Source organism: Rhinopithecus roxellana, chromosome 17, assembly GCF_007565055.1.
Source record: "Rhinopithecus roxellana isolate Shanxi Qingling chromosome 17, ASM756505v1, whole genome shotgun sequence".
Classification (NCBI taxonomy): domain Eukaryota; kingdom Metazoa; phylum Chordata; class Mammalia; order Primates; family Cercopithecidae; genus Rhinopithecus; species Rhinopithecus roxellana.
The window spans coordinates 89,231,949-89,259,152 of record NC_044565.1 but is presented as its reverse complement, the minus strand read 5'-3'; the positions used below and the strand labels follow the sequence as shown (position 1 = coordinate 89,259,152).

The following is a 27,204-nucleotide window of genomic DNA, read 5'->3' as shown; positions in this document are numbered from 1 at the left end:
TAAAATTTTTCTTAATTTTTCCTTTTGGAATCACATTCTCTTTCAATTTATTGTTGTAATTTAATATGTTTTTCTACTTTTAAGAACTGTTGGGATTGACCATTTACTGACAACCTGAAAAGGGTCAGTTAGTTCACTCTCTGCCAACTCCTACAGTTGCATATGTGTTGCATGAACAGGTGGGGTACTAGGTACTCTTCACTGTTGTTGGACATAGAATATTTTATTAATATGATGCCACTGCAAAATGTTCTTCCTCCAGAATAAAAGCAGAAAGGTCTGCCTATTAAAGTCTCTCTTAGAACTAAAAAGTCATAATGGTAGAAAGCAACATCAGATCAATTCTATAAATATTTAAATTATAATTCTCAGAAAACACGAGTAAAAATCTAATGGCGCATTGGATGGAGAAGGATGATGAATAGTAAAGGAGGTGTATTATTTAAATATTATAAAAAGTGTTTCTTTGTAGCCCTGTGTGTAGGGAAGGAGAGTATTTGTGATTGCATAACTTGTTGCTGTTGATGAGATACTGAGAAACCATACACATAATTTATTTTATTTATGTATTATACTTACTTTTACATTTTTTTAAGGCTGTGAATAAGTTGGCTGAGATCATGAATCGAAAAGAACCTGTCAAGCGTGGTAATGACACAGATGTGCGGAGAAAAGAGAAGGAGAATAGAAAGCTACATATGGAGCTTAAATCTGAACGTGAGAAATTGACCCAGCAGATGATCAAGTATCAGAAAGAACTGAATGAAATGCAGGCAGTAAGATACTTTTTGGACTCTACTGAAGACTTCTTTTTAAGAAGTAGAATTATTTTCATGTCTGTTTGTTTTACTGGTTATAGACCATTTCTGTTATTTAATAATTATTATTGAACCCAGAAGCAAAATGTTGAGTTGTGTTGCATCCAATTAACTTATTGTAATTAAATTTCTTATAGCAAATAGCTGAAGAGAGCCAGATTCGAATTGAACTGCAGATGACATTGGACAGTAAAGACAGTGACATTGAGCAGCTGCGATCACAACTCCAAGCCTTGCATATTGGTCTGGATAGTTCCAGTATAGGCAGTGGACCAGGGGATGCTGAGGCAGATGATGGGTTTCCAGGTATGGATTTGCTTTCAGCAGTACTATTTGTCTTAAATATAAATCAGTTGATTGTTTTAAGTCTTGCGACTGACTGCTCTGAAGGAAAAATGTTTGTATTTTCTTTAAGGGAAAACCTACTCCTTGGAGTAAGGATTCAAGTAACATTTCAAGCTTATTTTATTTATTGATTTTTTTTTACAAAGTTTTTCATAAACATACAAAAGAAAAACTCCACATGTCTAGTTTTTAAATTATTGTATATTATATTAGCTCTATTTTTAAGCTTTCATTTCATTTTCTCTTCTTTCTGCATTCTTACTTCCTTTTATGTTGGGTGTTTAGTTCATATCACTCAGTCACACACTATGGAATCCATGTCATTCACCTACCAGCGTTCCTCTACTTCTCTCAATATTGCCACTAAGCCTTCCAGTTCTCACATGCTCCTTGACTCTGATTCTGACTCAGAAGAAGAATCTTTGCCTTACTTACCCATTTCATCGGAACCTAATGGTACAGGTGATATCCTGAAAATCTTTTCATCTTTGGAGTTTTTCTCACTACCCTTAATTTTAGTCCTTTTGAAGTTTTTTTTATATAACATTAACTAATAACCACTAACTCTACTATGTTGTTGGAGACTCAGTTAAAAATAAACTGCTGCATGAATAAAGAATTTGTTTTTAAGGTATTTTCTCATGACATTGCTGTTGTAATTGATAGAGGCCAACTTGCGAGAAATGGAGTAATACATTATATTGCTTAAGAGCGCATGGTTTCATTGCTTGTTTTAGCTATTTTCAACCAAGAAGAAATTCTTCCTGAAGTTTTATAACAAGAGTGATGGTACAGAAAAAGTATTTCCACTGATTCAGAGGATAAACTTAAGGTTTTTACTGAGTACTTACTGACATTATCCTAGGCATATGTTCTTCATAAGAAACATGAAAGAATTTCGCCTGGTCATTACCCTGAAAGAGATTACAGTTTAAATGAAAAAACCAGAGAGTTCCTTCATTCAGAGTCAAAGAGGCAGCCCTATGTGATCTTTCAAGACTGCAGTTTCCTCATCTAAATTAGGGGAATTTATGTAAAGCGTCCAGCACAGTTGATACATAATAGAAGTTAAATAAGTGATAGCTACTTTTACTATTAGAATAACTTCCCCAAATGCTATTTCACATATTTATTTCATTAAAAGGCATTGATCAAATGTCATTAAAACAAATTCCAAGGATTCATACACATTCCTTAGTTGAATTACAATGTTACTGATTTTGATATTTTGGAATTTAGAAATCTTTTGATTATTTTGCTGATTAACCAGATTTTATCTAAAATGTACATAATTGGTCAGTTGTGATGGCTCACGCCTATAATCCTAGTACTTTGAGAGGCTGAAGCAGACAGATCACCTGAGGTCAGGAGTTCAAGACTAACCTGGCCAACGTGGTGAAACCCCATCTCTACTAAAAATACAAGAAGTAGCTGGGCGTGCTGGCGCGTGCCTGTAATCCCAGCTACCTGGGAAGCTGAGACAGGAGAATCACTGGAACCCAGGATGCAGAGGCTGCAGTGAGCCGAGATCACGCCACTACATTCCAGCCTCGGTGACAGAGCAAGACTTCATCTCAAAAAAAATAAATAAAATAAAACAAAATTTACATTATTTTATTTTATAATAGTTATTCTAAAAGTTCATTTTCTCTGAACACGTAATTATAAAAAATATATTTACTCCTTGAAAATGTGCACGATGTGGCCCTCTTCCAAAAGAAAAATAAAGGAGTCTGAGGCAGGTGTACCAGTGAGAACAGAGAGTTGCTGCTGCTGCTTTTTATTATTATTATTTTTTTTTTTTTGGCAGCTTTTCTGATTACAAATGCATGAATTTAATCAGTGGAACATTTGACTTTATAAAACTATAGACTATCTGTTTCCAATATGATATAACCTGGATTTTGTTTTGCATTGCATAACTTTTTACTGCTGATCCTGTACTATTACTGTATCCTAGATGATGTATAGTGATAAATTCTAAAGGATATATTTTATTTGTTTTATAAATTTCATATTAAAATTTTATTAAGTTCTTTATTATCTAAGGAGAATTGTTATCTTTATTCTCATATGTTGTGGTTATTTGTAGAATCAAGATTAGAAGGATGGCTTTCATTGCCTGCACGAAACAACACTAAGAAATTTGGATGGGTTAAAAAGGTAATTGATCCTTTGGAATATGAGCCTTTTGTTTTTGTTTTAACTCCAGTCATTTGGCTTTTGTAGTTGCAGGATATACGTGACTGGTACTTTTAGACACATAGAACTTGTTTATACTTTAGGATTTGAAATGATATGATTTTAATTATCTTTGTAAAAAATTTTTTGTCCTCATATCTTGTTAATAATAAGACAGATTTTATTGTTAGGAAATTGTTGATTTTGATACTTTTGCTGTTTGGGTGGGAATCTAGTAAAAAAGACCCATTTATTTATTTTCCTCTCTTACTATGATTATTGATGTTATTGTGTTTATTTTTGAGAAGGTTATTAATGATGTTGGATCCCAAAGCTAGCTAAGTCCAAAAAATATTTTACTTTACTTCTCCCCACAATTTGCTTATTTAAAATATCTATTAATATAAACAAAATGTATTGTTATTTTAAGGAAGACTTTCCTAAAGATATATTAAGTACTTTTTAGTTACTTAGTATGATTTTTATTGCTAATATAGAATTTATTTTTTAAAAAATCAATAAGGTATATAAACACTTGAATTACTGATTTCTCCCTGTTTTAACAGTATGTGATTGTAAGCAGTAAGAAGATTCTTTTCTATGACAGTGAACAAGATAAAGAACAATCTAATCCTTACATGGTTTTAGATATAGAGTAAGTGTTTTTATTAGAATATGTAGAAACTGTATCTTTTCTTACCTTTTGAAGTATAAGAGTAACAATGCAATTTATTAGTCATAGTATAGCTCCTGCTGTACTATTGTTACATTTTTGTGTGATTTGCTTCATACGGATGAAAGTCTGGGATACAGGGTTAGCTGAAACATCTTTATTTCATGGGCCTTTGATACATTATTTTTTGAAACTAATTAGAAAATTTCTGACAGAGGTTTATAAAAATCTTAATTAATTATATAATTAATAGAACAAAATATTCTGAGTTCCTAACATGGGTCAAAGTAGTCAGTGTTTAACTTCTGACATAAGTATAGAATAATTAATATATAATTTGATCCTTGGGTGATATTTTATTCCTTTATTCAAAATTTTTTATAGCAAGTTATTTCATGTCCGACCAGTTACACAGACAGATGTATATAGAGCAGATGCTAAAGAAATTCCGAGGATATTCCAGGTAAACATAGTTTTGTTTATATTTGGTTGGTTGGCTTTGTTTTGTTTTTCACATTTAGAAGTTCTCAAATGACGTGACATATTAAATCTCTTCATTCTTTGGCCCTCTTCAGGTTACCTTTCTGTTTCAGTCCTATTTAAAGATGGTTTGTTGCTTTGTGACTTTTGTGCTTAATTCTGTTTGGGAACATCTTCATTCCTGTCTCCATTTTATTTGTTAAAGCTTGTAGTGTGTTTGTATCATGTTTCTGGTCTTTGCTATATTTTTGTTTTAGGTTGGTTATGACTTTTTAAGCATGAATTTTTTTCCCTTCTGTTTTTGTGTAATCTCAGCTCTCTAGAAAGTTAGAAAAGTCAGTTATGGAGGTAAATTTTGTACCTTGTAACCCTTTTACCTCCAATTTAAAGTGAAGCCACATTCTTCCCTCTACTACTTCCATTTTAAAATTAGTCAAACCAACAGTGACTTACTGATTTCCTTCTATGTAAGAGCCATTGTGCTTGGTGTACTGTGTGGAAGTTGGCTCCTTGTTTTCTGGATGCTTATCATGTTTATTTGGAGTATAATACACAGCCTTTCCTCTTTCTTTTCCCCCTCAACTCTCAAAATACAGGACTTTTAAAATGAAGCTGTGCTTATAGCTGTTACCCAGTTTTCTGTTAAGTATTACAAAACACCAATTAGTATAATCACCACATTTCTTCAAGTGATTGTTTTGAACAGTCCCTCCCAGAAAAACTTCCTAACACCTGTGAAGTGCACATTTGCCTTTTGCTGACCTGTTTTGATAGTACTGCTAAAGCATGGGTGTTACAAAGAAAATAAGGAGGCAGCATTTGAAGAGGATCAGTTCTTTTGAAATGCAAACCAAAGTGACTGTCTTAATGACTTTTCTTACACAAGCTTTTGATTAAGTTTGCGTAATCAAGAGCTTAAGTTTGTATTTCAGATACATTTTCTTCTCTTTGAATAATTTAGGCTAATGTTATTTTACTTACACTATCAGAATTGTTACTACATAAGAAATAGCATGTTTGGAAATCATTTATTGTTCTTTTGACATTAATAGATTCTGTATGCCAATGAAGGAGAAAGTAAGAAGGAACAAGAATTTCCAGTGGAGCCAGTTGGAGAAAAATCTAATTATATTTGCCACAAGGGACATGAGTTTATTCCTACTCTTTATCATTTCCCAACCAACTGTGAGGCTTGTATGAAGCCCCTGTGGCACATGTTTAAGCCTCCTCCTGCTTTAGAGTGTCGCCGTTGCCATATTAAGTGTCATAAAGACCACATGGACAAAAAGGAGGAGATTATAGCACCTTGCAAAGGTAAATGGTAAATTACTTGCTCCATCGATATTGGTTATGTTCAGATCATTTTAAGTACATTAATTTTTTTTCAAATTTTTCTTTATAGTGTATTATGATATTTCAACGGCAAAGAATCTATTATTACTAGCAAACTCTACAGAAGAGCAGCAGAAGTGGGTTAGTCGATTGGTGAAAAAGATACCTAAAAAGCCCCCAGCTCCAGACCCTTTTGCACGATCATCTCCTAGAACTTCAATGAAGATACAGCAAAACCAGTCTATTAGACGGCCAAGTCGACAGCTTGCCCCAAACAAACCTAGGTAATAAATTAAAATGTGGTAAGAAAAAAAAAAGTCTATTAAAATATTTTGCTATTTATATTCAAACTACAGATTTTCCTAGTTAGTTTTCCTTTGCTTGGTGTTTTAGTGAACTGTGGAATACCAAATGTTTGGAACTGTTTTAATGTGCATGTCATATTCATCGATTCAGATGAAAGTAATATAAATTTATTTACTAAATCACACACATACAGTAAATTCAACCAGAAATCTTTAAAGATTTTTGTTGTGTTTGTTTGTACAGTAAATCCTCACTTAACATTGTCCATAGGTTCTTAGAACCTGCGACTTTAAGCAAAACAATGGCAGGTCCTGGAATTAAGTTGTTTCCTTCAGAATTGTTTTGTTATAACCTTGATGAGAAGAAAATGGTTTTGTTTTACTTCATTTAGCTTAAAGTTGTACTTTCCAAGAACCTATCGATGATGTCAAGTGAGGACTTCCTGTATAATGATTTAATTTTCAGCTTTTATGAGCACTTGAGTAATTTAATAACTTAAAAGATAGAATTAACTTTGCACACAGACCTCACATTGTCAGGTGCACACACTGTGTTTCATATTATAAGCTTTTATTATGTTACATGATTTGGGAGGCAGGTTTAAAATCAGCTTAAGTTTTAAATCTATAAAACAGTAACTTGAGTGTGATTTTAGCAGCAACATAGACCAGCTTTAAAAATGCAAGTATGAGCTAATGGGTAAAAGTGGCCATTCCTTGGAATTGAGGTAGAGTTAGGAAAATGGAGTAAGGTCAGGGTTGATCATTATGCACCAAAACATTTTGATGGAGCCATTTTCGGATAGCTATGTGAAAGTCCTTTAGTTAAATATCTTGATTCACAATAGCCATTTCTTGACTTACTAACTACTTCAGCATTTATAAACATGGCTATCCATTGAACATGAAATGAACACAAGAATTTGGTTAGCTAAAGGAAAAAGCATATACTTTGATCAGGTATCTAATTTCAGGTATCCTTTTGGTTCCCTGACACAGGACCTTCAGTATATGAATATTGATGTGCATTGGCTGTATTGTCAGAAATCTGATTCTGATCACAAACATCTTAGATGAAACTTTCTTGAAACTAATCTCTCAAGGAAATAATTAGAATGACAAAGGCAGAATTGGTGTTTCAGCAGTGAAAATGTTTAATATTTTGTGTGAGGTATGATAAAACTAAACAAAATTAGTGATTATTGACTAAAGCTAAAGAAACTCAGAATTCAGAGATACTGAAGGCCATTTCATGTGCCTTCTGTAAAACATCTGAAAATTAAATTTATATTATTAATATTGTAGAGCTATTAATGCTTAAATGGTATTTTAATACGTTATAGTGTATAGTGATTTCAGTTTCCAAAGTACTTCTCTATGTATTCTTTCCTCTCATTTAACTTCTTATGTATCATCTCCTATGCTCTTTAAAATAGTCCTGTGGAATAGAACAGGTATTGTTATACTTGGTTTTGATTAAGACTCCGGAAGGGGTTTGTCTAGATCTAGAATTATAACAACTCCAAATATCCTTGTGATGTATTTTTTCCTTTTGTGCTATTTGACACATTAATGATTTTACTACATATGATAACATATATCAAATTAGTTTATGAGGCATGCTTCCAATTATGTAACAGGCCGTTTTTATGTACACTAACTTACAAATACCTTCCTTTCCCAGTCCAAATCAGTGTTATGGTCTGTTTGAAAGTACATTTACTTCTGATTTTTGTTACTTTTTTTTTTTTTTTTAACTTCTGGCTTTGCCCTATGAATCATTCTTCATTTTTTTCTTAATATATTTTGTCATAGCGACGGTAAGTAGTAGGGATTTCTTTCTCTCACATCTGCATGTAAGTAAAACTAATATCAAAACTGACTGTAAAATGTGTAGTGTACGTTTTGTGAAAAAATTTAATTCTTTGAAATTCTAAACATAAAGATGGTCACATTTATAATATAATTTGGATTTTGTTGTGCATCTGCAACATTATTTTCATTGTTTTTGGCATTTGAGTCTCCATTGTTTCATGTACTCCTAGCATTGTATCTGTATCTCTTACATGAATCAATCAACCTGCATTATTATTATTATTATTATTTTTGAGACAGGGTCTCACTCTGTTGCCCAGGCTGGAGTGCAATGGCGTAATCATGGCTGACTGCAGCCTTGACCTCCCAGGCCCAAGTGATTATTCTCCCACCTCAGCCTCCCAGAGTAGCTGGGACCACATACATGCACCAGGACACCTGGCTAATTTTTTTTTATTTTTATTTTTTGTAGAGATGGGGGTCTCCCTATGTTGCCCAGGCTGGTCTCAAAGGCCTGGCCTTAAGCAATCCTCCCACCTTGGCCTCCCAAAGTGCTGGGATTACAGGCATGAGCCACCATGCCTGGCCAGTATTCCATTCTGAGTGTCACATTTTAAGAGTCAGTTATACAAATTGAAGGGTATATAGATAAGAATAACAGAGGTTGCAGTATGTCATTTGAAAGTATACAAATGTAGCAAGCAAAGGAACTCAGGATATTTTGTTTTCTAAAGACATTATTTGAAAGTATGAGAGATCATAAATAGCACTAAACAGCTAAAGACCTTTTTCTTGGAAGATATATTAGAAGAAGAACCAATCAGAAAGGCAAATCGTGAATCTCATTGAGTAGCATGGTTCCAGGGAGGAATCAAGCCTCAGGCTGGATGGCTTTTAACATTCTACTGGACTAAAGCCCATAAAATATACAAATGGGTGGAACTAGTAAAGGGTCATCCAAGAAAATGGAGGCACAGAATTGTGGTGTGTCTCGGCAGTGATCTGATATCTAGCTCTTTGTTTGAGTTTGTTTAATATTAGTCTTAGCATTAGTCAATCTAGCTTCAGTTGAACTAATTTGACATGGTATCCTTCTTAAAACAAAGTTTGGCTTTGTTAGATACATCAAATATAAAGTGAACCCATAAATGTTCACTTAACCATTTTTGGTAACTTTTCCTCATGGTCATCTGCCATTACATCTTTTCTTTTCTTTTTTTTTTTTTTTTGGTGAGATGGTGTCTCGCTGTGTCACCCAGGCTGGCGTGTAGTGGCATGATCTCAGTTCACCACAACCATCCACCTTCCAGGTTCAAGCAATTCTCCTGCCTCAGCCTTCTGAGTAGTTGGGATTACAGGCATGCGCCATCACGCCCGGCTAATTTTTGTAATTTTAGTAGAGACGGGGTTTCCCCATGTTGGCCAGGCTGGTCTTGAACTCCTGACCTCAGGTGATCTGCCCGCCTCGGCCTCCAGAAGTGCTGGGATTACAGGTGTGAGCCATCACGCTCAGCCTCTCCTCTTAACTCTGTTTTCAGCACTTCTTTTTTTTCTATAGTGGTGAAGTTGATTAAAGTAATAGATTAAGTGTTAGCTATTATTATACTAGTTTATCCGCAGAACCACCCTGTGAGGTAGCTATTAATATATCTCCATTTAACAGATGAAGAAACTAAGGCACAGAAAGCTTGTGTACCCAAGGTCACCCAGCTAATACGTGGCAGAGCCATGACTTTAGATCCAGATAGTCTTGTTCTGGAACCTTGACTTGGAACTGAAGTAGTCACTGCCTCATTGTGATAAGAGTAGAACTTAATTAATTGACAGTTCATAAACATAATGTGTACAAATGCTATTCTACAGGAATTTTTTTTTTTTTTTGTACTTTTGAGTTAAAATTAAAATGCCATACTGGAAAAGTAGGAAATTTGTGAATAAAATGCTAATTTTTGATGAAGACAATTTGGGGAATCCTAATTTGTTTCAATGCAAGATAAAAACATACCAGTCTGGGCCAGGTGCGGTGGCTTACGCCTGTAATCCCAGCACTTTGGGAGGCCAAGGCGGGTGGATCACCTGAGGTCAGGAGTTCCAGACAAGCCTGGCCAAGATGGTGAAACCCCTTCTCTACTGAAAATACAAAAATTAGCTGGGCATGGTGGCAGACACCTGTAATCCCAGCTACTTGGGAGGCTGAGGCAGAGAATTGCTTGAACCCAGGAGATGGAGGTTGCAGTAAGCCGAGATTGCGCCACTGCACTCCAGCCTGGGCAACAGAGTGAGACTCCATCTCAAAAAAAAAAAAAAAAAAAAAAATTAGATACCAGTCTGGCTAGAGGGCATTTCTCTTTAATTATTTTTCTTTTAAATATATTTTTTTAAATGCAGTATTTAATGCATGCAGAAAAGTATAAAGCAAAAATGCAGCAAATGCTCATTTATCGAGTTTTAAGAAGTAAAACATGGCAACACAGTTAAAACTTAGGGAAGTAGCTATTGTGTCATTATTATCTTTGCTCTTCTCCATTTCTAAATGTTAGAAAGTTAACAGTCTACTTGGGAAAATAATGAAGTTATATACAATTTGATGTGTCAAAAATAAATCCATACATGAATATATACCTGATCTTGAATTGGAGAAGAATTTTCAAATAGTACAAGCAAAGAAAACAAAGCCAAAGATCAACTACCCCAAAATTGAAGCCTTGTAAATTTAAAAAACACCATGGCTTTACAAAATATATGAGAAAGATGAGATAGTATCTTCACATATGAAAAGTTCTTATAAATCATTGAGAAAAAAGATTGCCTCATCCCCATATAGAATTAGTGAGGTGTATGCAGGCATTATTATGGAAACAGCTGTTACATGTAAAAAAAGGGGATCAGCCTGATTACAGTAGTCCCCCTTTATCTCAAGGGATATGTATTCCAAGACCCCCAGTGGATGCCTGGAATCAGGAATAGTGCTATGCCGTACATATACCATTTTTAAAAATCTGATAATGAAGACCATTAATAAGTGACTAATAGGCATGGATATGCTGGACAAAGGGATGACTCACATCCCAGGCAGGACAGAGTGGGATGGCACAAGATTTCATCACGCTGTTCAGAATGTTGGGCAGTTTAAAACTTCTCAATTGTTTTGAGGTTTTCTATTTAATATTTTCAGACTGTGGTTCACTACTGGTAACTTGAAACCATGGAAAGTGAAAACAAGGATATGGGGGGACTACTGTATTAAGAAATTAATATTAAATTAAAACTATAACATAAAACCATTTTTCACCTGCCACACTGGCAAGGGTTAATTAAGAAATGAAATGGGTACTTTTGTGGACTGTTGGTAGAACTCTAAATTAAATGCATTCTTTCCAAAGCATCTTTGACAATAAGTTTCACAGGCCTGAACTATATCCCTGTTGATTAGTTAATGGTGGAGACAGTCAAGCAACAGGCAATTACAGTACTATGTAAAATGCTGTTTATGACAGAGGCATGAACAGAGTGCTGGGGGAAACGAGGGAAGCATGGAGAATTCTACCTGAGGACATTAAGAAAGATCTCAAACAATGGAGGATGGATAATATTACAAGCAAACAAATAAGGGAAAATCAGTTCCAGGCAAAATGTCATGTGCAGAGGTACAAAGTCGTCAGAATTACTTATGTATTTGTAATTTTGTGTTGGGTTGGGGTTGGGAGAAGGCAAGGGCAAGGTGTGGTAAAAGATGATGTGACACTGGAGAGAAACTCTGAACCCAGCTGAAAAGCTCCATGTACACTGCTGTCAGGAGTTTTGATTTATAAGTAGAAGTCTTTCAATAAGGGATTGGTATTCAGGCTTAATGAGATCCTGAACTGAGTACTTGACAATGAAAACGGAGAAAATAAACCTGGATTCGGAAAGATTTCTTCAGTTGAAATAACTAGAATTAGATGACTGATTCGAAGGGATGAGGGGAGAAGGTGTAAGGGAAGTCTCATCATGCACTGCACTCGTATCTAGCGATTCGACTTTTAAATTTGAGATTATGACACTGGCACACACTTGAAAGGTTTTGAAAGGATACGCAATGCAGCTTTCTCCTAACCTATGCTAAAGCTGAGGTGTGGATGCCCTGGAAGGCCTGCTGATCACAATCTCCCAAGCAGTAGAGCTGAAACCCTAGCTATAAGCTACATTATATGTAAGTCTAGAAAAATGAGTGTGTGCCAGGTTGTGATATGCATTGAGTAAGTATATCTGTTTGTGTGTTTTCTCAAATGTTGTCCTATGTTTAGCACATTTTAAAAGAGTAATTTGAGTCGCTGTATTTATTTTAAATTAGAGTAATCGTCCATTAACCTATTCTGTCAGTGTTTCTCAGAGTTAACCAGCTATATCAGAAATCACCTCAGGTTTCTTATTTGAAAATGCAAATATTTGGGCCCTTTTCAGTCATATCTAAATCTCTTGGAATGAGGCCTTGTAAAGAGCAGTAGGTAAATCATGTACACTAAAGTTTCTTGCTTTAGAAGTGTGTAAATAAGAACCACTGACAATAGTGATTATAGGTGACACTTTGGGGACCAGATGAGTTCCTTGGCACGGATTGATTCATGAACACCACAGTTTTAAAAATGAAAAAGTTACTCCTATTTATTTATTTTTATATTTATTTATTGAGACGAAGTCTCGCTCTTGTCCCCCAGGCCAGAGTGCAATGGCACAATCTTGGCCCACTGCAACCTCTGCCTCCCGGATTCAAGTGACTTTCCTGCCTTAGCCTCTTGAGTAGCTGGGATTACAGGCACCTGCCACCACGCCCAGCTAATTTTTGTATTTTTAGTAGACAGGGTTTCACCATGTTGGCCAGGCTGGTCTTGAACTCCTCACCTCAGGTGATCCGCCCGCCTCAGCCTCCCTGTGCTGGGATTACGGGCATGAGCCACTGCGTCTGGCCCAGTTACTCCTATTTTTAAAAACAAAGATGATAGGAATATTACAGTTAGGTTATTGAATTAGAAAGAAAAGACCACGTATATCCTAACTCTAAGTTCAATTTAGCCAAGATGAGTTGATAATGCTACTTATATACTTGTGGCTTTTCCCTTGTCCCTAGTTTTTTATATGCAGGACAAAGCTCTTGGTGACACATTGAGCAGGCAGGGTCCTACTGAAATTCAGAAAGCTGCTTTCTTATTCTATTACTCCCCTTTTACCCCATGGTTTTTGGTGCTATAATGGAAAAACCGAGCTGACAATCTAACCACTTTGGTGAAGGGAACATTGACAAATGTGCTTTCATAATTCTCAAATCAAACTGGGCATCAGGATGGTTACATGTTTATCTCGGGTATGGGAGTGAGGAGGGAGAAGCAGATTGTTTCTTATTAGCCCAAATATGATCGCTGTCTTCAGATATCTGGAAGGTGTACTTGGCCAACGTGATTATATACCTTTACATATAAGGGCAAGGCTTCCTTGTGTGCATGCATCTTAATTTTAATCTTGTTGTTATCCATGAATGGAAAATTAAAATGCTTACAGCACATTCAAAGTATGATTTCTAAGTCATAACATTAAGTTACAGTTTCTAAAGAGTGTTAGAGTATAAATTTACAAACCTCCTATTGCAGATTGCTTGATTTGGCATTTAAAGACTGGGATTGGTCATTTGATGATGTTGATGGTGGTGGTGATGATGATGACGATGTTTTTGATTTCTGAAGAAATAAATGGGGTAAATCAAAAAATGAAAAATCAGTTATTTTAGTACTTCAACGTAGCGCATGTGGTTTGCACTTGGGCTTCATTATTTTTTATTTTTGAAACTTGTTTTTAATAGTATATAGTTAAAAGTAGTTTTCAAAAAGTTGCTAACTGAAATTTACATGTTAAGTGTAAAAGTGAAATGCTATGTTCAGATTCTTCATTGGCTATACATTTTTTTTTTTTTTTTTTTTGAGACGGAGTTTCGCTCTGCCACCCAGGCTGGAGTGCAGTGGCCAGATCTCAGCTCACTGCAAGCTCCGCCTCCCGAGTTCACACCATTCTCCTGCCTCAGCCTCCCGAGTAGCTGGGACTACAGGTGCCCGCCATGTCGCCCGGCTAGTTTTTTGGGACTACAGGTGCCCGCCACATCGCCTGGCTAGTTTTTTGTATTTTTAGTAGAGACAGGGTTTCACCATGTTAGCCAGGATGGTCTCGATCTCCTGACCTCGTGATCCGCCCGTCTCGGCCTCCCAAAGTGCTGGGATTACAGACTTGAGCCACCGCGCCCGGCCGGCTATAAATTTTTAATACAATTAGAATTTATCTTAGAAATGAGATGTAGCAATCACAAAAGGAGTTAATTCTGATACATTCTGTTCATTCCAAAGAAGCCATATTCAGAAGAGAAGTAAAATTTACAACGTTTTCAAGTTCCTACAGCTATATTAGTTTGTGAACATAGCATGGGATTCCTTTCTCCCTCCATCTCTCTCCTCTTATTTCCAACTTGCAAGAATTGAAAGCATAAAAACTTTATAAGTCTAATAAGTGCTGTGAAATAGCTGTTTCTGATTTGGTGTTTTTGTGTGTGGTGCTGTGAAATGTTTGCTTTGTGAGAATTTAATGTTACCCTTGCTGAAGTATGTCAGTGATACGCTGTGAGAATTGTGCTTTTAGAAAATGTAAAATAGTTTGGTTAATAGTGGCTCAAGGAGATTTGAATGAAAGTTGAGCCTCAACTTAAACCTTTTACATAGAAAGATTTAAAAGAAATAATGTCTGTTTTAGTCTAAGTAAGCATGTTGCAAAACATAAATCAGGTAGTATTGGTATCTATTTATAATCAGGTTTCATAGAGTAGCTCGTATATATTTACTACAACAATGTATTTGGTCCTATCTTATAGATAAAAAAAAATGTGGCTTAGGGTTGAACAACCAAGTAGAACCTGATCAATAGGCCCATCTCCCTTTCAGCTACATGAGGAAGCTGGCAGTTCAACCCCAAATCAAACTTTATCTTCTGAGTTACTCTGTGGCATATTGTGTAACCCTAATAGCTTGTTAACCATATTAAAACTTGTGTGTAATGTGTGTAGCTAAAATTCCAAAATCCCAAGTTGTTTTGGGAAAGAATATAATTGCATGTACCTGCAGGAAAAGTAATACAGTAAGTATGTTTATGCATGATTTTAGTGTTAAAAAACATAGTAGTTGGAAGACTGTATAGTTTAATAATGTGAATGGAATGCTTTTTCTAGGAATTTAACAATCTCTTAAATTATTTCACTGTATCAACTAACTTTATTTTTTCTTTCTTTCTAGCTAACTGCCTTCTATGAAAGCAGTCATTATTCAAGGTGATCGTATTCTTCCAGTGAGAACAAGCCTGAAATATGATGGCCCAAAATTTATTAAAAAGCTATATTTTCCTGAGAGACTGATACATACACTCATACATATATGTGTTCCCCTTTTCCCTGTAATATAAATTACAAATCTGGGCTCCTTTGAAGCAGCAGGTTGAACCAACAATGATTGGTTGATAGACTAAGGATATATGCAACTCTTCCAGACTTTTCCATAAAGCGCTCTTGGCAGTCACTCACACTACAATGCACACAAGGATTGAGAAGAGTTAAAGTCTAAAGAAAATGTCTTTTCTAGCTTCAACAGAGAGGTTTCACCAGCACATTTACCAGAAGAATCTGGGAATGGATTCCACTACAGTGATATTGACTGCATCTTTAAGAAGTGACCATTATACTGTGTATATATATATAAACACACAACATACATATATATATATATATATATATATATATATAGTACTCTAATACTGCAAGGTTTTTTAAACTTCCCACTTTATTTTTTTATACACATTAATCAGATATCATTACTTACTGCAGTTGCAACTATGCACTTGTATAAAGCCATAATGTTGGAGTTTATATCACTCATTCCTGTGTACCTGATGGAAGTTGCATGTTCATGTTTAAGCAGTTACTGTAACAAGAAGTTTAATTATATCAGTTTCCTAATGCTTCATGATAGGCAACTTGACCCATTTTGAATGCCTTAATTTAATTTTTTTTCAAAGTCTCAGCCCTTTCTGTATTAAAAAACAAAAAGTGTTTACCAGCTCTTAGGATGTAAACTAGCTTTGTGGAAGAGAAATCGTGCACTATTTTTACACATAAATAGTTATATCAATGTCAGCCTATTTTGATTAACAAATGTTTTTAAAGTATTATTGGTTATAGAAACAATAATGGATGGTGTGTTGGAACTAATATATCCTTGATGTCTATTATTCATTCAACCCTTTTTACAGACCTCAGTATTAGTCTGTGACTACAAAATATTTTCTTTGCTTTAAATTTGCTGGCTACCCTAGATATGTTTTTATTCCTGGTAAAGACATTTGTGATTACATTTTCACACTTAAGATTCAAAAATTTTCCCAAATATAAAGAAAACTAAGATGGACTGTAGATACATTTTAAATATTTAAATATGATCCTCAGACATACAGCTGTGTGTGGCAATATTTTAGTACTGGGTTAAGAAAACTGGTAACTGGGAAGAAGTGGCCTCAAAGGCACTTAATTTGATTTTTATTTTTTAAATGCTGTCAAAGTTACAGTTTATGCAGGACCATTCGTGTTATATTCTCATGATCCCAGATAAGTGTATGTTTTATACTGCAACAGTATGCAGCAATAGTAAGCATCAAGTTTTTTTTTGTTTTTTTTAAATTATGAAGTCTTTTAACAGTCTCTCTTTATATAAATACACACAGAGTTTGGTATGGTATTTAAATACATCATCTGGCCGGGCGCGGTGGCTCACGCCTGTAATCCTAGCATTTTGGGAGGCTGAGACGGGCGGATCACCTGAGGTCAGGAGTTCAAGACCAGCCTGGCCAACATGGTGAAACTCTGTTTCTACCAATATACAAAAACTAGCTGGGCATGATGGCGGTTGCCTGTAATCCCAGCTACTCGGGAGGCTGAGACAGGAGAATCGCTTGAACCCAGGAGACAGTGGTTGCAGTGAGCCAAGACCGCACCACTACACTCCGGCCTGGGCAGCTGAGCGAGACTCCGTCTCAAAAAAAAAAAAAAATGTCATCTAATATTTCAATGAAGGAAGTAGGCATTTTTCATTGATTCCCTCTGACATCAGAGATGTTTAAAGAGTTAGATCCACAATAGATAGTATTGTGGAAACTGAAGAGTAGCCACTGGCCTACTGATAGACTGAAACTGATTTTGTTATTCTTACGTTCTCCAGTCTGCACTCTGCTGTGCTGTCTGTGCTCAGACTAGATGTGCATGCCGTTTCCCTTGCAGGTGTGTTCTGCAGCTCTGGTTTTGGGGGACAGCTCTTTTTTAAGTAAGATTAAAAAATAAAAAATATATAAAATTTATATAGAATAAATATTTCCATTCATTAGAGTTGTTAAAAGGAGACTGAATGAATATTTTATATAAAGATTTTGTTACATTATGGGAGGTTCTATCCTATTCTGAATTGGAGAGTATATATATATATATATATTTTTAATAAACTTTATTAAGGTGAAATAATTTCAAGTTTACACGAGTAACAAATATTTGAGTAAAAAAGGCAAAAGTTTAAATTTGGAATGCTGTATATATTAGAGAATCTGAGGAATCATGGTGTGACCAACTGTACAAGGAAGATTCATATGAAGGTCTTGGGGAAACATAATTCTGAAGGGTGAAAAAAAATCTCTCCCATGGAGATTCTTCACATTATATGGTTTGACGTAAGGGTTTATAAGGTTGTTTGTCCAACTAATGAAAATGCGCTTAATAAAAAATTCTGGCCTTGGGTGAGAATTCGCTTTTTACCGCATTGCCGCTTTCACGTACATACATGAGTGCATGCATCTATAAACGTGTTTTCTTTCCAACACTTATTAAATATGAAACAACCTGATTTTGTGCTCGTTTCTCTTTTTTCTTGAGGCCCTAAAGCTTCCAAGATAAATATAAGACTAAAAGTTGCTTGTTCCTTCACACCTGATTTCTCCTAGAGCCATAAATACCTCCTATGGGGAACTAAGAAATCATGAATACTGGGATTTTCTTATTGGATTTTTTACTTTTGTTTTGTGGGGATGACGAGACAGAAGTGAAAGGAAAACTGGTGCCGATATTGCTGTTTAATGTATAGTGAAAGTTTTTAAAGTATTAATTTTAAAAAACCATGTTCTCTAGAAACAAATTTTAAAAATCTATATGAAAGTTTTAAAATGTTCTAGCTAACTAATGGATAAGCATACCAGTAAAGCCAAAATAAAGGTTAGTGCTTTTAAAACTAACCTGTGTTAGAGTTACATGAATCCGGCTCTAAAGTATCTGTTTTGCATCCATTTATCTATAGATCCTAAACAAATACTCTAGGTTGCTACACCACAGTTTTAAGAAGTTATGCTGCGGCTGGTGGTAAAGTAGAGAAACTCGGACACTGTATTAACCTTATTGAAACATGCTTTAAATCGTGTCTAAAATCTGATTTGAGCAAGTCACTGCCGAGCTTCTCAGTCTGCATTGACACTGCTACTGACTCACCTCTCCTTCCCTGGAATAAGGCTTCAGCTTCCCTATGTTGTGAAGACACCATTTGTAAGCACTTTGAACATAAGCACTGTGTGACAGCGCTGGATATCATGCTTGGGGGGGCCTCTCCCTGACTCCCATCCCCGTAATAATGAGTTTTGTTTGAAATTGTAATAAGTAATGAACTGCATGGTTTAGAAAATCATAACTATTTGATCAGCTGTCCCCTCTGAACAAAAATTGCACCCCTTTTTCTTTTTTTAAAGTTTTGTTGCATCTTTGTAGTAATGTAATTGTATTTCATGCCTGCTTTTTATAAAAAAAAAATAAAATAAATGGAGACATAAGCATTTTCATACTTCTCCTGTGAAATAGTCCTGGAATACGGCAACTTTTCTAAAGTTTACCCAAAACATTTGCTTTCTCTTTAAGATGGGTCTAAACAGTGGGATGAGGATAGTAAATAAGTCTTTTAACTAAGGCGATAGACTTGTGATTCTTCTGCGCTATGATTTAATTCATGGAGGAATACCAAATTTCAACCAGGAGCCTATCTCTGATTTGATTTGGGTGTTTTAAGATGCACACAAATATAACAAACTCATTTGAATTGGTGAGGATAAGGAAAAGAGGCAGGATGTCTGTTTTGTCAGGAAATAGTGTGCTGAGAAAGTGTTTTCTAGGGCAGTTATTTGCTATATGATCTTGGGCAGGTTATTCACTCTGAGCCTCAGTGTTTTCATCTGTAAAATGGAGATTGTGTCTACTTCACAGGATCACTGCCAGATTAAGTGTGATAATGTGTGTAGAATGTCTGAAATGGCTCCAGTGTTTGTTGCCTTACAACGGGGGAAAAACAGAGACCTCATCACCGAAGTTAAGTATGCTTTTAAAGGAGTTGCTTTAAGCAATGATAAAGTACTGTTATCTAAATAAAACATTTGTTGGAATAAAAATCATGTAATTTGTATTGATGCTAATGGTCAGATTATAACAGCAAATGAAAAAAGATTAACTTGGATGTTTGGAAATATGAAATCTGTAATTTTAAGAATGAATAATTGTTTTTAGATACCATGTTCCTCTTCCTGTTGGTCCCAAGCAGTAGTTCTAAAAGGATTAACCAGTTTATTTAAAAACTATACCTTACATAAAATAGTCATATTAATGATTGACAGTTTTAAGACTCAGCAGAATTCAAAATATGAAAATTTATTTTGCATAGGAAACAATCTCTGGTAAACATCATTACTGCATATAACAAAACAATGCCTTCAATTAAAGGGGGAAAGTGAGTTTTTAAACAGTTAATTTAGAAGAAAATACAGTATATAACAACATCATATTTAGGGTAAAAATACTATAATGTGAAAAAAATCCCTAAGAACTGGACAGAACCTACCTAACAACACCCTTTACTGTATATGTTTTCAGTAGACAAAATGTATTTTGTACCAGATTCCAGCAGTGGTAATTATATAGTTGTGGCCCTTTAAAAAATGGCAACATTGTCCTTGAAGCAGAAAGCTTACCGGGATTTCCTCATCGAAAGTAGAGATTGCAGCTAATCCTAGTACCTTTTGTTAGGAATGACTTAAGGCACAGTGCGAAGTTGAAGGACTATTTTGGTGCAAACTCAAGCCAGTTACATGTATGCTTGCCTTGGTATCCTTGCTAGAGCACGTGCAGGTGTAATACTGTATTATATAAAACAAAGCCACCCTGTTGTATCTATGTTACAATTAAACATCAGTCCCAGAAGGTGAACCCTAGTCATTTATTATAGGTGTCTACCTTGACTTGGAACAAAATGCCACTCCGTTCCTGTTCATTTTTGTCATGGAGAGGATTTATTTCCTAAAAGATTCTGAAAGCCAACAAATCGATGTAGTTCTTCATATAGAACTTAAGAGTAAGGGTCAAAATGGCCTCAAAATGGGCTTCGTGGATGACTTCCAACAGTCACCGGCCTTCTCAGCACTGCAGATGTCTGAGCGCTACCGTAACCTAACGAAGGAGGGAAATTGGTATTTTTAAACAAGTATTCAAGTGGCTCTTTCAAGTCTAAAGAAGCCTTTGGCTTCAAAGATTATAAACTGATTTACTAAATGTATAAAATTTATGAAATTTACTAAATTTATTAATTTAGCAAAGAGCTTCTTTTTCCTTTGGTTCAGTTACTCAAAATCCACTGTGTGAAGGAATAATGTATCCATCATTCAGCCTTTATAGCGGTCTTCCGGTAGCGAAATACTGTCACTGTTACCCATATATTTAAAGCCAGCATGATCACAAAACGTGTAAGAACTGAAATTAAAAAAAAAAAAAAAAGTGTATTAAAAACCATCTTCACAATATAGAGCAAAACCACCTCCTGCTCAAAGTGTAAGCCTAAATAAAGCTTCACCCCCAACCCCCAAAATGAACAATTTTGGTTCCAGGTATTTCTGGGGAAATGATCTTCCTATCATAATGACTACTTTCGGCCCCTTGGCCCGAATTCATAAATAGTAATTTATCGGCCGGGCGCGGTGGCTCAAGCCTGTAATCCCAGCACTTTGGGAGGCCCAGACAGGTGGATCACGAGGTCAGGAGATCGAGACCATCCTGGCTAACAGTGAAACCCCGTCTCTACTAAAAAATACAAAAAAACGAGCCGGGCGAGATGGCGGACGCCTGTAGTCCCAGCTACTCGGGAGGCTGAGGCAGGAGAATGGCGTAAACTCGGGAGGCGGAGCTTGCAGTGAGCTGAGATCCGGCCACTGCACTCCAGCCCAGGCGACAGAGCGAGACTCCGTCTCAAAAAAAAAAAAAAAAAAAACAGTAATTTATCATCTTAAGTGCTCAATTGATAGTAATGTGGCTCTGGCTAAGAAGGGTTATAACTTTTTTTTCCTTTTTTTTTTGGAGACAGTCTCGCTCTGTCACCCAGGCTGGGGTTCAGTGGCCTATCTCGGCTCACTGCAACCTCCACCTTCTGGGTTCACGTGATTCTCCCGCCTCAGTCCTCAGGAAGCTGGGATGACAAGCGCCTGCCACCACGTCTGGCTATTTTTTGTATTTTTAGTAGAGACAGGGTCTCACCATGTTGGCCAGGCTGGTCTCAAACTCCTGACCTCAAGTGATCTGCCCAGCTTGGCCTCCCAAAGTGCTGGGATTACAGGCGTGAGCCACCACACCTGGCCTAAGAAGGGTTATAACTTTTAAAAATCCCTTTATAATCCCTTTATTCATTTGAAGTCCTGAGGGTGCTGCTATGTCAGAACATTCCATGTTAAGCAAGGGTGGTTTAACATATTCTGTTAAGATCATCCTGAAAAACGGGCCCACATAACAAGGCTTATTTTATATTCAAGTAAGCATGAAAATGTGTCTCTTTATGGAAAAATAAAAATACATATACATAACTTTAACAGTGACTTCACTTCTATTGTAAGGTACAGATAAAACTCCTGATAAATAGGTTTAATGAGATTTAAGATATCTTTGCGTTTGTAAAACACATGTAAGATTTTAGCTACGCTGTTTTTAAAAAAGTTATTCCCAAGCTGGGCGCGGTGCGCACACCTGTAAACCCAGCACTTTGGGAGACGGAGGCGGGCAGATCACCTGAGGTCAGGAGTTCGAGACCAGCCTGGCCAACATGGTGAAACCCCGTCTCTACTAAAAATACAAAAATTAGCCAGGCATAGTAGCGCATGCCTGTAATCCCAGCTACTCTGGCAGGAGAACTGCTTGAACATGGGAGGCAGAGGTTGCAGTGAGCCAAGATCACGCCATTGCACTCCAGCCTGGGTGACAGAGTGAGAATCCATCTCAAAACAAAACAAAACAAAAAAAGTTATTCCCAGATACACTGATCACTTTCAAGAATAGCTGTCATAGATAAGAAATAAGTCACAATTAGAACAATCTTGATCTTTTAAACTTAATTTCTAATGTATAGGTTTTGTTGTTTACTTGTGGTTTGACTCTCCTTTCCATGCTGAGAATTCAAATCCTGTGGAAAGACCCAAGCCTGTCTTCCTTCCCATTTCCCACTTGATCAAAGTTTATGCTTTGATCGGAACAATTTTAGTCCTACCATCAGAACTGACAAAAAGTATTCGAGTAAAGGTATAACCTCCAGGAAGAGACTAACAAACATATCTCTGTTCTGAAGCACTATTTCTCAAATAATAATTAGCTCATTTAAAAGGTCTACATGCTGGGGACATTTTCTGATCTTCACAGGTGACACCCATCTGTTCTAATCATTTTCCAAAGATGTATAATATATGCTTGATTTGGGAGTTGAAAACAGCCTAAGGAATTACTAAATTATTTTGTGGTTAACCAAAGTACTTTCTCTTCTATGACAGCTTTTTCTTTTAAAGAAACAGAACAAGAACGTAGTCCATTGGTGACACCACTTCCCTGCTTCAAAGCCTCCAGAGGCTTCCTACTCTTTGTGGGCAGTTCTTGTAGGCCCTGAATACTTGGGCCACTGCCAGCCTCGCACCCTTCCTCTCCTGAAACTCACCCGCTTGTCACTGTCACCCTGCTCTCCGCACTCTAGCCCTTTGTCCTTCACTCATGACCTTCACATGCTGCTCCTTGTTAGGAGTCTGGCCTCCCCCAGCACCCTTTCCTCTGGCTAAACCTCTACTCATCCTTACGATTGCTCTTCTTCAAATTAATCCGCCCAGCTCCTGCAAACTAGGCCAGGTTCTCCTTAGATGCTCATCCTGCTCTACTCTTCCAAACCATGTTCCATTAGAATTCAATAGGGAATTGTGTGATTACCTCATGTCCAATTCCACTGCTTAAGTAGAAGTTCCATGGAGATAGGAATCTATTATCTTGTGCATATTCTATCCCCTGTACTATAAGGAGAGGCTTAATAATAAAAATGGTTGCCAATAAGACTAGGAATACATTGTTGCCATCTTCTAAATCTGTAATCCAATAGAGCCAAGTCCATCCATTAAGCCCTAAGACAGTTTACAAATGAAGGAGGCACAAATAGCACAAAACTCAAAAAGGAAGTGAGAATATATTTTGCTTACTTGTAAAATCATTGGTGGTCATTAAGGTTGTGATTATTCTTGCTGTAAAAGAAAACTTGCAGCAATAAGTAACTTGCCTCTCAGACATTTTGGGGTTTAGCTAATAATGTCTTTCCCTTTTAATATCCCAATATATATTAACCATTATTTCTTAATTATTTTTATTTTTATTTTTTTACCAATATATATTAACTATTCTTGATAGAGTTTGGTAGTACAGAAAACCAAATAGTGCTGTATTTCGTAATTACATAAAAACTAGCCATGCCAGATCTCCTGAGGTCAGGAGTTTGAGACCAGCCAGGCCAACATGGCAAAACCCTGTCTCTACTAAAAATACAAAAATTAGCCAGGTGTAGTGACAGGCGCCTGTAATCCCAGCTACTCAGGAGGCTGAGGCAGGAGAATCACTTGAACCTGGGAGGAGAAGGTTGCAGTGAGCTGAGATGACGCCAATGCACTCCAGCCAGGGCGACAGAGCCAGACTCCATCTCAAAAACAAAAACAAAACAAAAACCAGCCACGCATCCTACCCCAATGGTTTTGAAACTACTCATAAGGGAGGATACCTAGAAGGTACTCGAGCGCTGCCCATGGTAACTCTGAAAGACTGCGCTCCCTTCCACTGTCTTCTGTGCTAACCTGCAACCCCCAACCCTCCAAAAACAACGCTTAATAATGCTCAGTTACAAACTGAGCCTCTGGGTAGTTTTATTTAAAGAAAGGCTCCCACTAATTAAAAACAATGTGTTGGCCAGGCACAGTGGCTCGCGCCTGTAATCCCAGCACTTTGGGAGGCTGAGGCAGGTGGATCATGAGGTCAGGAGTTCGAGACCAGCCTGCCCAACATGGGGAAACCCGCGTCTCCACTAAAAATACAAAAATTAGCCGGGTGTGGTGGCCGGCGCCTGTAATCTCAGCTACTTGGGAGGCTGAGGCAGGAGAATTGCTTGAAACCGGAAGGCGGAGGTTGCAGTGAGCTGAGATTGCGCCACCACACTCTAGCCTAAGCAAAAGAGCGAAACTCCATCTCAAAAAACAAACAAACAATAAAGGTTTTGAAATCACTGATTTCTATCCTTGCATTTTATAGATAAGGAGACTGAGGCCCAGAAAAAGGGAAGATTTTTCCAAGGGTTTAACTAGAACTATTTTGTTTAGTCCATTTGTGTGCTATAGCCCTTTACTTAGTAAACATTTAGGAAACTGGAGTAACAGTTGAAACCAACACACGAGCGCAGAGAGTGGCATGACTTGGGAGTTAGAGAAGACCACTGCCTGCAGCTCAAGGTATGCCTTTCCCAGCCCAATACCAGCCCATCAAAACCCCTCTCTGCTAACACATTCTGCATGTAGCACGTATTGACATAGTAGTTTTTTGGTCTTATCTTCCAACTAAACTGCAAGCCCCTGAAAGGCAGAGGCCAAATCCTATAAAATGTTTTGTTGACACATTTGATAAACCAAGGCTTTACACACAGACACCACATAAATAGCTGTTGATTAAATCATCATTTAAATAAAATAAATCATGTAAGTAGACAGAAGACTTCAGTCAGGGAAGCGGCCACCAAAGTACTCTCAAACTTTTTAAAAGGCTGTTAATAACCACACATCTGACAAGGGTTAATGACCAAAATATGTAAGAAACTCAAATGAAACAATTAAAAAATGGGCAAAGGATCTGAATAGACATTTCTCCAAAGAAAACATACAGGGCCAGGTACAGTGGCTCACACCTGTAACCCCAACACTTTGGGAGGCTGAGGTGAGATGAACACTTGAGCCCAGTAGTCTGAGACCAGCCTTGGCAACATACTGAGAGGCCGTCTCTACAAAACATTGGCTGGGGGCGGTGGGTCATGCCTGTAATCCTAGCACTTTGGGAGGCCAAGGCGGGTGGATCACTTGAGGTCAGGAGTTCAAAACCAGCCTAGCCAACATGGTGAAAATCCGTCTCTACTAAAAATACAATTAGCCAGGCATGGTGGCATGTGCCTGGAATCCCAGCTACTCGGGAGGCTGAGGCAGGAGAATCGCTTGCCTTGGAGGCAGAGGTTGCAGTAAGCCAAGATTGCACCACTGCACTCCAGCCTGGGTGACAGAGCAAGACTCTGTCTCAAAATAATAATAATAATAATTAATAATTAGCCAGGTGTGGTGGTGTGTGCCCATACTCCCAGCTACTTGGAAACCTGCAGTGAGTGAAGATCACATCACTGCATTCCAGCCTGTGACAGAGCGAGACCCTGTCAAAGAAAGAAAGTCTTGATTTTAAGACATAATTAAGACAAGCAACTTGTTGAATATAAAGACCAGCAGCCATGGATGGAGACACTGGCCCTTTAAGATGCAGAAGAACCATGACAAAATCTACTTAAAATATCTAAAACTAGTAAATCCAACCAATGTGACAGCTCTGAATTATAAAAATGTCTCTACCTATATATACCATATATGTATTTTAGGAAGTTTTTGTAAGAATCCAGATGAACAGTGAACATTTTAAAGTTAAGACCAAACAACGTGGCTGCTGAAAATCTCCATCACTACACATTTTATTCATTCTCAAAAGCCACTGTTCATCTTTTAAAACCTGTTATATTCAGATTTTTAAGATAAATTAGTGGCCGGGCGCGGTGGCTCAAGCCTGTAATCCCAGCACTTTGGGAGGCCGAGATGGGCGGATCACGAGGTCAGGAGATCGAGACCATCCTGGCTAAGACGGTGAAACCCCGTCTCTACTAAAAAATACAAAAAACTAGCCGGGCGACGAGGCGGGCGCCTGTAGTCCCAGCTACTCGGGAGGCTGAGGCAGGAGAATGGTGCAAACCTGGGAGGCGGAGCTTGCAGTGAGCTGAGATCCGGCCACTGCGCTCCAGCCTGGGTGACAGAGCCAGACTCCGTCTCAAAAAAAAAAAAAAAAAAAAAAAGATAAATTAGTGCATTCAATATAATCAACCTCTTCATCTTTTCAAAGAAGAGAGAACTAATTAATATCAGGCCAGATTTTTGGAGAAAAATACGCTTTCATTTTTTTTTTCTTGGCAACTTAGATCTTACAGAAAATGGAGAACACTTTGCATTAAATCATCTTTGTAAACATGGATACACTTAGGAGGTTCTAGCTGAACAGCTATTTGTAAAGCAGTAAAGCGCCAGGGACCATGTTACTTCAACACCAACTTAACACCCTACTAGGTAGACACTTGGTGCTACCAAAGGCCTCCCCACCGTCTGAGTCCGGTCCTTACTTGCACAGGTATAGGAAGAGAGGCTCCAAGTCAGCGCACTCACGGTTCCCGAGTCTCTCGTCTTCCACAGACACTGGAGCTGTGCAAACTTACTGGCCGCACTGATGAAAGTACATAGATTCTGTTTGCAGATAAAATGTGAGAAAGTCACGAGTCTATTTGTTAAAAAAGCAAAAGAGGCCTGGGCACGGTGGCTCACACCTGTAATCCCAGCACTTTGAGAGGCCAAGGCGGGCGGATCACAAGGTCAGGAGATCGAGACCATCCTGGCTAACACGGTGAAACTCCATCTCTACTAAAAATACAAAAAATTAGCTGAGCGTGTTGGCGGGCGCCTGTAGTCCCAGCTACTGGGGAGGCTGAGGCAGGAAAATGGCGTGAAC

At 37.2% G+C, this 27,204-nt stretch overlaps 2 protein-coding genes across 8 annotated transcripts in view; one reads left to right on the top strand and one right to left on the bottom strand.

Annotated features, from left to right (window-relative positions):
* ROCK2 (Rho associated coiled-coil containing protein kinase 2) overlaps positions 1 to 18,869 on the top strand; it is a 168,987-nt gene extending 150,118 nt beyond the window's left edge. Inside the window, exons 26-35 of one of the 6 annotated variants that reach the window (XM_030920827.1) lie at positions 597 to 776; positions 956 to 1,124; positions 1,449 to 1,619; positions 3,256 to 3,326; positions 3,911 to 3,999; positions 4,402 to 4,480; positions 5,550 to 5,811; positions 5,900 to 6,113; positions 13,574 to 13,677; positions 15,254 to 18,869. In XM_030920827.1, coding sequence (XP_030776687.1) covers positions 597 to 776; positions 956 to 1,124; positions 1,449 to 1,619; positions 3,256 to 3,326; positions 3,911 to 3,999; positions 4,402 to 4,480; positions 5,550 to 5,811; positions 5,900 to 6,113; positions 13,574 to 13,664 — 1,326 coding nt within the window. In that variant the 3' untranslated portion in view covers positions 13,665 to 13,677; positions 15,254 to 18,869. Of the gene's footprint in view, positions 1 to 596; positions 777 to 955; positions 1,125 to 1,448; positions 1,626 to 3,255; positions 3,327 to 3,910; positions 4,000 to 4,401; positions 4,481 to 5,549; positions 5,812 to 5,899; positions 6,114 to 13,573; positions 13,678 to 15,253 lie in introns of all 6 variants that reach the window. The other 5 variants (XM_030920826.1, XM_030920830.1, XM_030920828.1 and 2 more) reach the window with 5 other exon arrangements.
* Positions 18,870 to 19,710: 841 nt separating this feature from the next.
* The window catches only part of SLC66A3 (solute carrier family 66 member 3), a 23,403-nt gene continuing 15,909 nt past the window's right edge, over positions 19,711 to 27,204 (bottom strand). The window contains exons 5-7 of one of the 2 annotated variants that reach the window (XM_010379666.2): positions 26,822 to 26,942; positions 23,568 to 23,609; positions 19,711 to 20,826 (exon numbers count right to left, since the gene is read on the bottom strand). In XM_010379666.2, coding sequence (XP_010377968.1) covers positions 20,735 to 20,826; positions 23,568 to 23,609; positions 26,822 to 26,942 — 255 coding nt within the window. In that variant the 3' untranslated portion in view covers positions 19,711 to 20,734. The remainder of the gene's footprint in view (positions 20,827 to 23,567; positions 23,610 to 26,821; positions 26,943 to 27,204) is intronic. The other variant, XM_010379667.2, reaches the window with a different exon arrangement.